The sequence below is a fragment of the Ochotona curzoniae genome, unplaced genomic scaffold, assembly GCF_017591425.1.
Source record: "Ochotona curzoniae isolate NIBS_2020 unplaced genomic scaffold, NIBS_Ocur_1.0 contig_1014, whole genome shotgun sequence".
NCBI classification, from domain to species: domain Eukaryota; kingdom Metazoa; phylum Chordata; class Mammalia; order Lagomorpha; family Ochotonidae; genus Ochotona; species Ochotona curzoniae.
In genome coordinates, this window is record NW_024464920.1 from 42,164,193 (window position 1) to 42,181,312 (window position 17,120).

Here is a 17,120-nt window from a genome sequence, read left to right on the forward strand (position 1 = left end):
TGCAAGCATCCAAAGGCGATTTCTAAAGTCCTGAGCGGTTGCTGTGAGAGGGCCTCTGGGCGCCACGAGCTTTTATTTTCTACTCTTCTGTGGGCTGAGTTTCTGAGGTTGCTGTGGTTCATGGAGGGATCTTTTCAGAAACGTCAGGCTTTCAGCCCAAAGGGGGTGGGGGTGGGCAAAGCTTTGCTTCTAATCAGGGCTGCCTTTTTAAAGTTTGAAAACTTTGCTGCGATTAGAGGGATGAATTGTTTTGCAGCTGGGCTAGCCAGGGCTTAGGTGTAGGGCACAGCTGAGGTGGGATTGGAGGCAGGAAGATCTGTCTGTGCCCAGAGCCAGCCAGGACAAGCACCAGGAGAGTCTCTCACCAAGGCCGGCTGAGCCTTGGGGGCATGACACACTGCAGGGTGTAGACAGCATCTGGAGGGGGGGGGGTCCCAGCTAGGGACCACCTCACAAATGACTCCCTGGGGATTCTATGTCCCGTTCAAAGTCATTCTTGCTATTGAGAGGGATCTTTAAAAACCAAATGAAAACACCCACATAGTAGGATGATCCATCATTACTGGGCGATTCATACACCATTCTGGAGGAAGAATGAATGAGAGAGGGGAGGGCAGCCTGGGGGGAGAGGGGACAGGAGCAGAGAAGGAAGGAAGGCAGACTGGCAGGCAGACCCGGAAGGAGGAGAGCGGGAAGGAAGCTAAAATCATTTGCTCCCTGACCACAGGCTGGCAATGGATTATGTTCAAATGATCAGTTTCTTGTTTATACGAGGGAGTCTCTTTTTGAAATGGAGTGCCAGATGAAATAAAACTTGCATTGTTCTTTTTCCCTCAGGTACTGAGTTAAATACTTATGTATGATGGTGCTTGAATTCTCATAATGAACCTATGGTGTTGTTGCCCCATCTTATAGACAAGAACACTGCAGTCAAAGGAGTCTGTTTAACATGTCCAGGCCAGATCACCCAGGCCTGGGATTTGAGCAGAAATTACTCTCATTCCCTAAAACCTAGAACTAGCACAAGGACATCAGAGATGTACAGTCTGACTCTTCTGCTCTGTCAACTTTGGGACTCAGGTTCCCCCCCTCATCTTGGGGGAGACCTGACTCCCACACTGTCGCTGTGTCCTTGAAGGACTGGCTGCCACAGGCACTGTGAGATGACTTTGACAACAAGTTGCTGGCAGAGGAAGCCATGGTGGCTCTTTCCTGTGGGGGTGACTTTGTCCTGTGCCCTCCTGTTTCTAACCCTCCTGGGAGTTTCTGAGTTGAATCTGTCACTACTATTCAGTTGGTATCTCCCCCATCTGTTGCTTTTGGCAAATCTGACATCTTACGCATATCTAGGGCTTCCCATCTATTTACTTAAGAGACCTGACCTCATTTAGAATAAACAAGTTCCTAGAAAAACCTTGCTGTTGAAATAGTAGAACTTTCCACTTGCCTAGTGTGTGAGTGTGTGGTCACAGATCCAGTCACTTCACCAACACTGTAGGCTCTGGAATCTGGCAAGCTTGGTGAGAATTGGCTCTGCCACAAACTGCTTGTATGAATATAGCAAATTATGTTTCATCTCTGAGCTTCAGTGTGCTACTCAAGGAAATGAGTTGTTCAAGCATCCACCTGTTGGAATATGACGAGGATGAAATAATTAATCATGTACAGGAATCAGTACACGGTGTGGCATGATAGCCTAGCTCCATAAGCCGAAGGGGCTTTGAGTGAGCTGCTGCTTTTCCTGTGGTTTGCCAGTGGCCAAGACACCACCCCTCTTCATACATACGATGAATGTGTAGGAGAGGAAAACAAGATTTGATAGAATTTGTTCTTCTACTGTGACTAGTCTTTTGAGACCCCTACAATCACTCATTCCCAGTTTACAACCCCATGAGACTGAGGTCCAAGTGGAGGGTTTGTTCACATGTATTGGTTCATGGAGTGAGTGAGTATCCAAGCTGAGTTTTGTTATGGTTCTAAAGCTGCTCCTTCCCACACCAATTGGAAACCCAGGCTCATAAGGAAGGGGCTGGGGTCTCTCTTCAACAGAGTCCCCCATCCTAATTTCACCCTGCAATATACTCACTCCCATAAGTCAAAAGGGCATGTCCTCGCTGTCCTTAAGCTTATGTGTTTGTTTGAAGCTTCTACTTTTGTTTCCCGAGATTTAAAAAAATATATTTATTTTTATTTGAAAGGCAGATCTACAGAGAGAAGGTAAGACAGAATGATCTTCCATCCACTGGTTCACTCCCCAAATGACCGCAATGGCTGGAGCCGAGCTGATCCAAAGCAAGAAACCAGGAGCCTCCTCTAGGTTTCCACTATTAGTGCAAGGTCCCAAGGACTTTGGCCATCCTCTGCTGCTTTCACAAGCCATAAGCAGGGAACTGGATGGGAAACAAAGCAACTGGGGTATGATCTGGCACCCATTTAGGATTCCAGTGCTTGCAGGTAGAGGATTAGCCTGCTGAGCCACTGCACCAGCCAGTTTCCCAAGATTTCTACCTGTGTCATCATTATCTGCTCTTACCACAGGGCCTAGCGTCTACTACAGGATCCCACACTTGGTCAGTGCCTAAATAAATATTTATTTTAACGTATAAATCAGGCCATCCTTAAAGTTATAAAGGATGCTACAGCTCTTTGCTTGATTTCTGGGAAGCCTGGCTCAGGGCTCTATATAAACAGGCACTTGGTAAATTAGCCACCAAAAACCAAAACTCCTTCAACTGTCTGCTATGTTCCAGACTTGGTACTGGGCCTTCGTTACTTCCTTGTGTTCACCTCCTTCTTTCCAATCCTTTCTTCTCCTCCTCATTGATCTGTTATTCTGTCTCAAGCACTGACTCCAGTATGAGCAAAAAGGTACAATCAACTCTCTCAAGAAGCTTAAATCATTTCTCCTAATCCTTGTAATAACCTCCAAGACAGATTTTTTTTTTTAATAGGAAGGAAATGGAAGCAGGCCCACAGAGTTAAGTAATTTGCCTAGAGTTGCAGAGTTTACTTGGCTCATTGCAAGGGAGTGCATTTAGCGTCTTACCAGCTTCTAAGGCTTGTTCTTTTCACTGCACCAAGAGATCCAAGAATCAAATAGCAAAAGCGATGACAAGAGACAGCAGGGGACGCGCTAGGGAGGGCAGGATGTAAAGATTGGAGCCGAGACTTCGTACTTACCATGGAAGCCCTTTGTGGGCTTTAAGCACTTGGCTATCCTACAAGAGCGTGAGGTGTTACTGACACTGCCCTCATTTTTCAGACAGAGGTTCAGCCCAAGGTCACAAGTCAGCCTTGAACTCTATAGTTTGGCTCCACAGTCAGTGCGCTTAACGATGACCCTATAATTTAAAAATAAAAGACAAAGGGAGCAAAAAGGTGGTTCTACCACCCCCACCCACAAGAATGTGGAAATCCTAGTGGTTTTTGTAGCTGGAACTTGCCAGGCAGTGTTGTACATGCACTTGTTCAACTGAATCTTGGATGAGGTCCAGTTCTTATAGGAGGGGGTACTGAAGTTTAGAAGTGTTCTGCCTCCAGGCACCCAAGCAGTGAGTCACAAGGCTGGGATTGTTAGTGAGCCACCTGCTTGCTTCTCCTTCTCCTGGGTGACCCAAGAAATGGCTCAAAAGAACAAACAAGTGCCACACACTAAGTTGCTTATGAAAACATTATTGAAAAGAGGGATGCTGGCTTAGCAGAACACTGACTTGTAGCCAGCAATCACGGACGTGTAGGAAGCATAGGAAGCATCTGCCTGATAGGATGTGAAGAGAAGGACTCGGACTTGTGTTTGCTGGGATGCCAGTCTATCCTTGTGCACATCTGAATGTGAGACCAGGAGGCAACACAGATAAGAAGAAGTCATTCATTGCCATGTTAGAGGGTTGGGGTTGTGAGCAAATGTATTTTCTACACATTTTAACATCATTATTTTTTTTTTCTGTTTCAACAAACAACAATCTATTTATCCAGAAGGCCAAGTGGCAGAAAGGGAGAGTAAAGAGATCTTCGAACTGCTGGTTTGCACTCCAAATGGCTGCAACAGCTAGGATTGCACCAGGCTGAAGGCAGGAGCCAGGAACTCCATCTGGGTCTCCCCTGTACATTTCAAGGGACAAAGTTTTTGCCAGATGCACAAGCAGGGAGTTGGAACAGAGCAGCCAGGACTGGAATCAGCATTCATATGGAATACCAGCATGGCAGGACCTGCTGTGACACGACACCAGCTCCGTCAATATTTTAGAAAGTAGTTTCTGTGTTAAGTTAAATCTGGAAACAAACCCAGCATTATGCCCAAGAGGTTAAGGCTATGTCGAAATGTGTTTGGGACCTGTAGCCAGGAAGATAAAAAGTGATCCAGAAAAGAAAAAAAAAAACTCCTAAAACTAGAAAAGGCAATGGTGTCAGGAATTGAGCAATATCAGATGCTAATTAGGGGAAGTAGCATTGACTCCAAGCATGGGAGATTTTATGCTTTAATAATATTGTACTCAGGGTCCAGCACTGTGTTGCAGCAGGAATGCCAACATCTCCTATTGGAGATCAAGTTTAAGTCCTGCCTGTTCTGCTTTGAATTCAGCTCCCTGTTACTGTGCTTGGGAAAGCAATGGTGGATGGCCCAAGCACTGGGTCCCTGCCACACATGAAGAAAATTCGGATTGAGTTCCATGCTCTTGGATTCAGCTGCAGGCATATGGGAGTTAACCAGTGCCTGGAAGATGGTTCTCTCTAATTTGCAACTGTTTTTCTAACACACAGATACATCTTAAATAAATAATTAAAAAAAAAGAGCGGGGGCAGCCAGCATGTAGCACAGTGGCTGAAGTCACTGTGTGTGACACCAACATCCCATATGGGTGCCAGTTTATGCCCTGGCTGCTCCACTTCCAATCCATCTCTCTGCTAACCTCCTGAAGAAGGCAGTAGAGGATGGTCCAAATGCTTCGACTCCCGTCTTCCATGTGGGAAACCCAGTGAAGCTCGTTTCTTCTCGCTTTGGCCTGGTGCAGCCTTGGTTGTGGCCACTTGGGAAGTGAACCAGCAGATACACCACCCTCTCTCTGTCTCTTTCTCTCTTTGTAACTCTGACCATCAAATAATAAATAAAAACATCATTTTAATTATAGAAACAAGGAAAAAGCCTGCTGCCCATAGAGGATAGCAGATTCCCCTGCAAGAGTCAAGGGGAGATGAACATTTTTTCAACCTGACGCTGCAGGAGTGTGTTAAATACTGGAGTTCCCAGGAATGTTTTCAGAGCAGGGATCTGCTTTCACACTGAACTCCTCCTCAACAGGAGATGGCACTGAAAGACTTAGGTTTCATTTGCTCTGATCTCTGGAGACTTCTGTTCACCATTTGTGAACAAATAACAATGGCAGCTTCCTCATTAATTCTTGCACCTTGCAAATCATCACCCCGTTAAATTAAACTTTTGGCCCATCTTAGAGTATTCTGTGTTGAATTTTCCTAACATGAGAACAGCAACATTATTGAATACCTAATGTGAGGTGTTGTGTGTGACCTAGCTTAGTACTCACCAGGGGACTTTGGGTATCATAGCATAGATAGCTGGGTAGGTTTAAGTCAAAAGTCCAATCCCTGCTCAGTGCCTTACCAGCTGTGTGACGCTGGTGCAAGTCACTGCCGTATGACACAGGTGATGAAGACGATGGTGCCCTCACAGGAGGCCACCTTCCAGGAGATTGTTGTTAGTGGTATCTCGGAGTCATTTATGTCTGGCAGTGATCCAAAGCCCTCCTCAGCTGATGAGGCCTAGGCAACGACACAATCATGTGGACCAATCAGGAGCAAGGATCCAGCTAACTTGCAGGAGGGCACCATGTAATCTTTTTCTCACCAAGGCCTGCTTTCCCTCCTCATCACATCTATGGGTCGCAGTATGCATGGGGGCCCCAGTATTCATGGGGTCCACGAAGCCCCCGTGTGCTTGGGACAATCCTGGCTGACACATACGGTCCTGGCACAGTGTTTGGGTGACAAGTGACAGGGTCATGCTACTCCACTCCCCCTGCTCATGTCTCTTCCCTCTCAGACTGGGGAGCAGCAACCCCAGATGGAGTTGCCTGTATAGCTTCATTACCTGGTCCCACTCCATCTCGAAACTTTCAGAAAGAACCAGTCATCTGAGGGGTGAAACCTAGTGCCATATGCAAGAAGCAAGGTAAAGTGTGCCGCCCAGCATCTGCCAAACCGCTGGCCTCTCAGGCACGTGCTGAGTTCTGTAACAGCCGATGAATGCATGTGGCCAGGCTCTGGCTCCCTGTCAGGGTCCTCAACGCAGCTCTCTCCCGCCTTGCTTTAGGAACCTGGCAGATCTGTTTCCTTCCACCGGGAACCCGCTCTCTGTGCCCCCATCTCATCACCTGGTTCAATGCCTTCTTGGGCTCTAGTGGCAGGATTCCAGACTGTCTGGATGAGGTCAGATCTTCTTTTTGCTCTCTCCTGGAAACCACTATTTGTGAGATCAGTTACAGCTGACACCCATGGTCAACTCTAAGTGTCTGAAGCTGGAGGTGGTATGCGTCTGGCTTGTGGTGTACTCATGCTGTGCAGCCCCCACCTGGCAAGGGTTACTCCCTAAATAGTTGCTAAATGAATATCAAGAAATACATTTCCCATCACCTGTTCTAAGCCCTCCCATGCCTGCCCAGCTCACTTGGAATACACAGAGAAAGCTGGAGGCCCCTCTGCACACTGGGGTCCGACTGAGCTTTCTGACTTCCTCCGTGCCTGCCTCTGCCTGCGCCATCCTTCTTGTCTTCCTGAAGTCCTCTGGTGGATGGCTCTGTGGCCAGCCTCCACCCCCGGAGAGCAGGGCCTGAGTCTGCCGGGATCCTCAGAACCTGGCAAACAGTAGATGCCAAATCAATATATGCTGAATGCCAATTAAAGAAATAAGAAAACCAGGGGCAGAGAGGGGCTGCCTCTTTGGAGACAGAGCAAGGCCCCTTCCTGGAACCCAGCGGCCCCTGGGGCAGGGCCTGTGACGTCACCATGGCAACCCACTGACCTGAGGGGCCTCCCTGGAGAGGCCACAGCTGTGGCCTCTTGGGATTCAGATCTCCATGACAGAACCCAGGGGAGAGAGAGGAAAGGGTTGCTGGGGCAGAATGAGCAGGAGGAAAACACCCTCTGGGGCCAGCGGCAGCAGCAGGAGCAGGTTCCCGCAATCCCGATGCTGTGGTTCCACTGGTAATGACAGGGCCCAGAGGGGAGTGAGGAGGGAAGGGAAGATGGGGACCCACCCTGTTGCTCCTGGAAGGACGGGGAGGCTAGACCCTCCTTTGGTAGCAGCTGCCAGCATGGCATGGCTATTCTTTCACGTCCTGTTTCTGAAGCAGCCACTGCAGAAATAGGCTGTCCACTTCCACCTCCCCGCCCCACAACCTCAGTGCCCCCAGAAGGCTGTTGATGCAGTGTGAGTAACCAAGAGCCAGGATGCTGTGGGAGTGGGACTATTGCCTTCAGGTGTTGCCAGGCCCTGCCCGGCTCAAGAACCAAGCCCACCTATTCTTCACGCTCCTCCTCATTGCCGGCCACCTGGCCAGGGCCCCCGACTGGGAGACCCATGCAAGCCGCCCTGACAACCCCAACCCGCCTCCCGGGACACAGGTCAGGGAACTCTGTCACCTTTCGCAGAGCACACCAGGCCTTTCAGGGCTTTGTGTCTTTGTCCTGGGCCGCAGCCCTCTCGCCCCAAACTTGCTTGCCGCCTCAGCCTGCCAGGTGTTGGTGCTTAAGGCCCCCGGCTGCCTCTACGAGTCAACCAGGCAAGGCTGAAAGCTCCCCTCTCTAGGTCCCTTACTCTCCAGCAGCACCTTGGTGTCATCCCAGATGTACCTGTGCTCTCTGCTTGCTTGGGGATTAATCCTTGCAGGGTGCCAGGATCAGAGGGCACCCAGCACCTGGTGCCCAGTGGGCCACCAACTGGCTGGGTGAGTGTACTGAGAGTTTGTCTGGTCTGTTTCCCCCTTGCAGAATGGAGGGAATGAAGTCTGCTCTGCAGGTGTTGCAAGGGCTGGGCAGGGCAGGAGGCTAGGCAAGCTCTGGCTGTTGTGTGACGGAGTGTGGAAGGATTTGGGACGGTGCTGAGATTGTCCCGACGTTACCCACAAAGAGTGCTCAGAGAGGTCACAGAACACGAATATTAGGACAGAGTTACACAAGGATTTCAATTTTTATTTGCAACAAAATAAGTCAATATTTGAATTCTTGCCTCCTGTCTCCACACTCCCCCTCCAAAAAACTTTCTGAAATGCCCATTCAACTAGGAAGTAGCTGGGCTGGGGTTTGAAGTCCTGTTGCCCCAACGCCAAATGCACCTTCTGCCGTGGCCGCCTCTGTTGTTTTCATTTTGTTTTGCCTGCCCCTGGGTCTGCACTGCAGCCACCCTGGCCTTTTGGCTATTCCTTAAGCTAGTCAGCAGAGGCTGGCCTTGGGGCTTTGCCCTGGTGGGCCCCATCTCTGTAAACCTTTGAAGGCCTCATGCCCTGCCTGGCTTCACGAGGCTGCCCGTGCACCTTTCTGGTAGAGGAATTTCCTAGCCACCTGTCTGTCATGCTCTGCTCCTTTCTTGTACAGTCCTTGCCTGCCTTAGAGTCACTGCCACTCTCTGTGCTCCCATGGACCACATACTAAGCAAGAAATACAAGTTATTAGAAATCACTTTTTTAAAAAAAGATTTCTTCATTTATTTGAAAGGCAGTGTTAACAGGAGAGGGAAAGTCCATCTGCTTGTTCACTCCCCAAATGACTACAATGGTCGGGGCTGGCCCAGGCCAAAGCCAGGAACTTGTTCCATGTCTCCCATGTGGTGGCAGGGGTCCTAGCATTTGGGCCATCTTCTGTTGCTTTCCCAGACCATGAGCAGGGTGTTGGATCAGAAGAGAAGCTGCGGGGACATGAAGTGGCACCCACATGGGATACTGGCATTGCAGGTAGCAGCTCAACTCACTACGCCACAATGCTGGCCATTAAAATTTATATTTTAAGGGTGACAAAATTGACTAAAATCAGGAATAAATGAACAGGTTGGGATCAGATCTTGAGATCTGGGCGCAGCAGAAATAGCCTGCTGTGATCTACATTGGCTTAACATCAAAGGCACTTACAAAACAAGGGAAAGGGTGAATGAAAACGACCTAAGAGCCCCATCCCAGTGTACCGTGGGAACTTCAAGAAGCACCTGACTTTTTGTAACCGTCAGCTCTTCCTGCCCAGTCAGTCCATGTTGGTGAAGGTTCTCTGAGCCTCCGGCTGCCCTTGGACATGCCATGTCCCCAAGGCTGCTAGTGTCCAGTGGTGCTGTGCTGCTGGCAGCAGAAGCACAGATGCCTAGAAAGCCCACCACTGTGGATGCCTCTGCTCAACCTCTTTCTAGGAAGCTCAGAAAGGCACTTCCGGTTGAGGCTTCCGAGTCTTCAGCCAAAAGTGTAGAGGCATCTAAATGTGCCCTAAGGTGTGACCCTTATCAAGTGGAAATGCACAGGCGCTGTCCACATTGGCTTTCCTGCCATGACCTCAGATGTAGCAAGGCACAGGATATTGTGCAGCCCAGGAGCTTGTATTCACAGCCATTGGTTTATCCTTTTGTGTGTTTAGCACAAGCTTGATTTTTACCCAAAGGCCAGATGATTTTTTTGGATCTGGAACAAGGCCATAGGGAACAGGAAGTTATTCAAATGAATAGAGCTCTTTCCTCTACGTCCCAGGCCTTCCCCAGGACAGTGCCAATATTGCAGCATCAATCACAGTCTGTCTTGCTTTGCAGCATCGGCTTCAATCTGAACTTCCTGTATCAGTAGATAGATATTTTAAACTTTATCACCTACTATTGTTCTGAGATCTAATGTAGACCCAGACATGTAAATATCCTTTACAGAGTGGCCCACAGTAGGCACTTACAGTTATCCTTGGAAAAAAGATAATGCAACAAATACCATGTATTTATTGTGCAATGTCCTTGGGCCCAGGACCTCTCACTTGGTGTAATATGTTGGCAGAAATGACAGGACTTGTCCTTGTGAGCTCAGGGAGTAGCATCCGTCGTGCTTTCTGGATGGCCCTGAGAGGGCAGGAGCCCATCTGCTCGGGCTCGTGTCACCCACAGCTTCCTTTAGCACAGTCTCAAGCATCTGTTTGTTGAACTCTGCTCTCTCTAGAACATTGCCTTTGGTGTTTTGTGCTTTTTTTTAAATGTCTATGGAGTTAAGAAAATAGAAAAATCCCACAGAGATGTGGATATATCTGCTGGTAGTCTATACATTTGTCCGTGCCATGTGAATTACTAATGTGACACGAATTGAGACTACCCTGGGAAAGACTCTGTGGCAAGCCTGAGAGTCCAAGGAAATAGAGTAAATTGGGTTCCTTCTAAGGGGAGCCCGGCATGTATGATGAAGGCTGACAAATACTTGACTTTAACAAACACTGTAGTAGCTAAGTAGAGTGTTAGCAAAAGTTGGATGCAAAGGAGACTGTGACCAGTGGTGCAGTTTTGGCACTGTTGCTAGGAACTGTAAGGCACATAGAGTGGCACTAACATGGCAGGTGAGCATTGTGGTATATGACCCAAGTTTGGGTGCTGATCCTGCCACTTGCTAGCTGGATGACTTCAGACAAGTCTCATTTATGCTGAGTCTTAGTTTTCCCATTTCTCAAATGTGCATATTAATTATACCTGACCCGTAGAATTGTACTGAGATTGATGTGATGTTGTGAAACGCGTTTATATAATGTCAGCCCCATATAAGGGCTCAAGATATGATGATGTTTATTATTAAACCACAAATAAAGTAGATGAACAGTGCTTTATTTAAAATTCAGTAGATGGGTCATTCTGGTAGAGTAGGTTTTGGCCCCTTTAAGATCAAAATCCATTTTAAAAGTAATTTTTTTTAAAAAAAGACATATTCATTTTTATTGGAAAGGCAGATTTACAGAAAGAAGGAGAGACAGAGAGAAAGATCTTCCATCCACATTGGTTCACTCCCCAAGTGGCTGCAATGGCTAGAGCTAAGCTGCTCCAAAGCCAGGAATTTCTTCCGGGTCTCCCACGTGGATGCAGGGTCCCAAAGCATTGGGCCATCCTCTACTGCTTTCCAGGCCATAAGCTGGATAGGAAGTGAAGCAGCTAGGATATGAATTGACACCTATATGAGATCCTGGCAGTCCAAGGTGAGGATTTAGCTGCTAGGCTATTGTCATTTTAAAATATACAGAGTTTACTTCAGTTTGACCTCTATAGAGACCCTCCAGTCATACAGAGCAGTCTGACTTATGCAATGTTAAGTTGTGGACATGCTGCTCAGGGTCCATTAGAGAAAAAAGAGCCCCCCAAAATCTGCAACCCCTGGTCTGATCAAATATCTCAGAGTGTGACAGGCATGGAGTCCAGAGTGCTTGAGAATGCCAAGTATCCAGGATGACTAAGTGATGGTTCTGCTACTCAGGCCACCGTCTAGACCCTCAGAGCTGACCCATGGTGCCAGGTGTTCACAGGAACATTGATGAACTGGAAGACATCCAGGAGCAGGTGGCCCGGATGGCAAAGAAGCAGAAACGAGTGTGATCATTTGTGCAGAAAAATGGAGGCACACTTCTCATATCTGTCAGATACCAGTGAGACTCTGATATCACTGGGTATACCAGAAGGCAGAGCTAGGTAGCAGTGGGGTGTCAGGCAGAGACTATGGCATCAGAAACCTGAGCAGGTGCACTGAGTGGCAGAAAGGCTCGCATGCCAAAACATCTTCTCTCTTTCTCGCAGCCCTTCCTACCCACTCCTCTGTCTTATACCCTTTCTTTCATCTCTCTCCAGTGTTGGGGTTGGCCAGCAGGTTGGTGAGGTTCCCCGCAACTATGGGGAAACTCTGAACTTGCCTTGAACTCTTGTGGGTAGGTACTGCACTGTCTTGGCGTACCCCTGTGGAATGTTGCTGTGAATTTTTCAGAGATGTCCTGCCAATCACTGAGGTTTCTCACCTGCAAGTATGTGATGGGTCCTTCCAAAAGCTGTGATTTCAGTAGGCCTGATGTGGACACAGGCAAGTAGGGAGGAGGGAGAGTATTTCTCTCGGTTCCTATTCCTGATAAAATGGGGAGTGGGAGGAGGAGCAGGTGGAGGTGTGTGTACATATCTAGAAACACTCGGTGCTGGAGAAGCCCACAAACTGTTTGTTTCTACATAGCACATTGCATAGTTGGAAGGGAGCGTGTTTGAATCTCTGCTCTTCAGTATTTCCTTGGAAGTACCAGATTTCCATATCCCCCTCCACAAGTTGGTCCTTGTTCCTCCCTTGGATATTTTCCCCCAGCTTATTTACAATTTTGGAAGCAGCTCTTGAAAGAGCAGCTTGTTGGGATAGAACATCCTAGACAAAGGAGAAGTCCAGCCTTCCACCCTGCTGCTTGCGCCTGCTTTCCGGCTCTCGGCAGAGCTTGCTTAGAGACCCGGTTCTTTTCTGCAGTCCTGTGGCCTGAGGTGTTAACTCGTGTTCTTTTCCTCCACGCTTCAGTTGCTCTCTAGGAAAAATAGATGTTAAAATCCTTGTTTCGTGTATGTGCTGCCGAAATAAGCACTTCAGAAAGCGATTGGATGAAATCCATGAGATTACGTATGTACAGGATCTGGAATGTTAAAATAGGTCTCTAGTAAATGCTAGTTCCCATACTATAAAAGAGGCAGCATGAGACCACACTGTGTACGAGCACATGGACATGGGTATGGTCAGAACTACGCAAAACCACGTGCATTCCTACAAGTGACCACGTCACACAAAACTGCACCCAAACTGCGGAGTTAGGGCCAGCATTGTGGTACGGTGGGTTAAGCCATTGCCTGTGACACCAGCATTCCTTATCAGAGTGCTGGTTTGTTTGTTTGTTTGTTTTTAAGATTTATTCATTTATTTATTTATTTACTTATTGGAAAGGCGAATATGCAGAGAGGAAGAGAGGCAGAGCGGAGGATCTTCCGTCCAATGGTTCACTCTCCAAGTGGCTGCAATGGCTGGAGCTGAGCCAATCCAAAGCCAGGAGTTCTTCAGGGTCTCCCACATGGGTGCAGGGTCCCAAGGGTTTGGGCAGTCCTCAGTTGCTTTCCCAGGCCACAAGCAGGGAGCTGGATGAGAAGCAGGGCCTCTGGGATTAGGACTGGCGCCCATATGGGATCCCGGCACGTGCAAGGCGAGGACTTTAACCACTAGGCCACGCTGCTGGGCCCCAGAGTGTTAGTTGGAATCTCAGCTGTTCCACTTCTGACCCAGCTTCTTGCTAAGGTGCCGGGGAAGGCAGCGGAGGACAGCCCCCATCTTTGGATGCCTGCCATCCACATGGGAGATCAGGGTGGAGTCCGTTGTTGAGGACATTTGGGGAGTGAATCAATGGAGAAAAGATTCTCTCTCCCCATCTTCCTCTCCTTCCCCTTTCCTCTTTCCCTCTCCTTTTCTCCTTCCCTACCCCTTCCCCTCTGCCTTTCAAATAAATAAAATTTTTTAAAGATTTTATTTTGATTGGAAAGGCAGATATACAGAGAGGAGGAGAGACAGAGAGGAAGATCTTCTGTTGATTCACTTCCCAAGTGGTCTCAATGGCTGATCTGAAGCCAGGAGCCAGGAGCCTCTTCTGGGTCTCCCAGGCAGGTGCAGGGTCCCAAGGCCATGAGCCATCCTTAACTGCTTTCCCAGGCTACAAGCAGGAAGCTGGATGGGAAGTGGGGCTGCCGGGATTAGAACCAGTGCCATGTGGGATCCTGGCATGTGCAAGGCAAGGACTTTAGCTGCTAGGCTACTGCACTGGGTCCTCAAATAAATCTTTACTAAAAAGCTACAGAATTTAATGGAAAAGCAAGTTTAAGGGCGTGATACTCAAGAGGTTTGTCAATGGTACATAAAAGACAGTAACCTATAAATGATAGAATAATTTTGTACGTGTTAAATGATTAGAGACACACAAATGTGCTAACTGGCAATTCACCTTGGAAGAGATCTTAATATAGCTTTTTGTTTATTTTTTGAAGATTTATTTGTTGTACTCAAATGAGTTACAGAAAGAGAGGTATTCCTTCTGTTGCTTAGCTCTCTAAATGGTTGCATTGGCTAAAGTTAGGTTGATCTGAAGCTGGAAACCAGGAGCTTCTTCCAGGTCTCCCGTGTGGGTTCAGGGGCCCAAGGCCATGGGTCATCCTCCACTGCTTTCCTATCAGTTGGGAACCGGACGAGAATCGAAATAGCCAGGAGTAGAACTGGCATTCATTTGGGACGGTGATGCCACAGGGCAGAGGATTAGCATGTATACCACCAAAGCCTCTGAAGATAGCTTTTGAAAGTGGGTGTTGAAAAGGTTGCGGCAGTGGGTTACATAAAATGATAGAAGCGGGTTGTCTGAGAAGGTGTTGGTGAGTGGTAGGTAGTAAGTGGTAGATGTTTGAGGGTGTGTGTGTGTGTGTGTGTAGTTTTGCATATCTATGGAACTGAGTTCAACTAAAGTTTCCTGCATTCACCTAATGTTTCTTGTGGAGGACACAGATGAGGTAACACGGAGCTTGCTTTGTCCCCTAAAATATCACTTGGTGCTTGAACACATTTGATGCTTTCCAAACAAGCACTGCAGCAGAACTGAGTGTACTGTAGCTGGTGTCACTGAATGAACAATTAGAAGGTGATTCAGAAAATAAAACTAGCATTATTGCAAAAGAGAAATATGCCTGGGGTCTCTGGGATTGGATGAGACCCCCGTTGTCCATGACGTTCTGGAAGTGCTGCATAGCTGCTCTGCTGCTTGCCTCCTCCTGCTGGTGTGAACATTTGTGTCTAGAAGAGTCCCTTCCAGGCACACTGGGCCAAGGGAGGCGAGAGGCATGACTCCTCTCTCTCCTCCATTTCAGACAGTGCCCCGCCCCCCCCCCCCCCCCCCCCAGGTCTTACTTGCTGTTCTGTTTTCCTTGCTGTTAGTTTGCAAGTCTGCAAATCTTGATCAGTTGCCCCCATTCCATTTGACAGCTGACTTCGCAGGCATGAGTCTTTTGCAAGGAAAGAGAAGCCTCGGTTGGTAGTGTCATGTTCAATCATTTAGGTGCAGGTGGGGTTTCCAAGAAGCTCTTTCATTTCTGGTCTGGGAGGAGATGATATCAAAGACTATGAGCATTTACAACTTTTGTATTTTTGAAAGACCAAGAACAATCTAATGATTTCTCTTTTTCTTTCTCTTTGTTTTAGAGAGCTGGATTGAAAGATGTCTCAACGAAAGTGAAAACAAACGTTATTCCAGTCACACATCTCTGGGAAATGTTTCTAATGATGAAAGTAAGTGCTTGAGGCTCATTCTTCCATGACATCCCGGACACAGCCAATGTCCTAACAGGAGGGGCTGTGGGGAACCACTTGGAGCAAGACACACTCTAAGCCATTTACGCATTACAGCATTCCGTAGCAGGAAGTCGAATCTGAGCAGGTGCACATGGACACCAAAGCCATGGCAAGACCATGCTGTTGGCAGAGTCATTTTCTCAGCCTGGGTCCCCAAAGACCCCATTATAGAGACACTCCCCATGGGCAGTGGGGGACCCTGAAAGAGAAGCCATCCCTCCTGAAGTGGATTTACAGTTGACTGTGGGATTGTCATTTTGCAGTCACAAGTGTCCTCACTATCATAATTAGAAAGTCATTCTTGATCCTGGGCTAGAGAGGTGGGGGCAGTGGGGAGATTTAACTGTGTGCACACCTTGCCTGAGTTACAGCAGGCTTCTGAGTCCCTTCTGCTTAAGACAAACCACTGACTGCATGACACTTGTCTTTGCTCCGTAAGCACTAAAAACTAGAAGGGAGGAGCTTACTAGGAACACAATCCCCAGCAAGGTCAGAGTGCCTTTCACCCTTGGTTGGCCAGCTCATCTCTTTAGTCCGGTCACCTCAAAGCCAAGAGCCCAGGCCCCCTCATTCTGCAGTGCCCCAGGGGATCTGTAAGGTGTGGTCAACAGCTTCCTTTTGGCACTGTCGTTCTGTCATCACCATTTTACCTCATTGTATAAACTTGAGGTGGGTTGAACGTGAAGTACACAAATCGTAGGAGAATGGTTTGATGACTTTGTTTACATATTGTGTTCATCTGTTAATCACAGAAAGATATAGAACATTTGTAGCTCCCCTACCCCGTCAATAAGCACTGCCCTGGCTTTTTTCACTTCACATTGGTTTTGTCTGTCTGAGAAACTTCATATAAAAGGAATCATGCACTCTGTTTTCTTTTGTATATAACATTTTTCACTTAGCATAATTTCTATGAGATTCATCCATGTTGTTGTATGTAGTAATAGTCCTATGTTAACTATTTCATTGCTATGTAGTATTCCACTGTATGAATAGGCTGTAATTTACATGTCTACTTATGTGTTGATGGGTAGTTCAGGTTTTTTTGCTAAGATTAAAGCATCTGTTAGTAAGTATAGTTTTAAGTTTTATTGTGGTAAGGTACACAGCACATAAAATTTAACATTTTCATCGTTCTATGTGTGCAACTCAGAAAGCTTAAATGTATTCAGCTCCTTGTAAAATTATCACCACCATACACCCATGGGACTCCCCTAGTCTCCTTTTCCCCCAGTCTCTACTCTCTGACTTTAGGAACCTGTTTTACATTATCTCATGTAAGTAGAGTCATGCAGTGTTTGTCTTTCTGTGAGTGCGTTAAGTCACTTAGCATATTGCCTTCAAGGTTAGCCCACACTGTTGCATGTGTCAAAATAGCCTTTGTTTCTGTGGGCTGTACATGTGGGTAGAGCACACTTCTCTTTACGCTTGGGTCTGCCGATGGATATTTGTGTTTCTGCCTTTTGGCTACTTTGAGTCCTGCTGCTTTGAACATGGAAATGCAAAAATCTGCAGTCCTGTCCTTCAGTTCTTTGGGACATACACCCAAAAGTGGTGTTGCTGGGTCATACAGTAATTCTATGTTTAGTTTTTGGAAAAATTGCAAAACATCTCATATAGTGGCTGCCTCACTTTGCATTCCCACCAGTTATGTTCCTTGTTGTGGCCGTAACACCTGAAGGCCCCAGTTACTCCACTAGTCGGTGACTCCTAGTGCCTTGGTGTTTA

The 17,120-nt window shown here is 47.5% G+C and overlaps 1 protein-coding gene across 1 annotated transcript in view; it reads left to right on the plus strand.

The window, feature by feature from the left end:
* The window catches only part of RFX4 (regulatory factor X4), a 151,561-nt gene that overhangs the window by 10,632 nt on the left and 123,809 nt on the right, over positions 1-17,120 (plus strand). Inside the window, exon 2 of the mRNA XM_040990981.1 lies at positions 15,243-15,329. Within this exon, the coding sequence (XP_040846915.1) occupies positions 15,243-15,329 (87 nt within the window). The remainder of the gene's footprint in view (positions 1-15,242; positions 15,330-17,120) is intronic.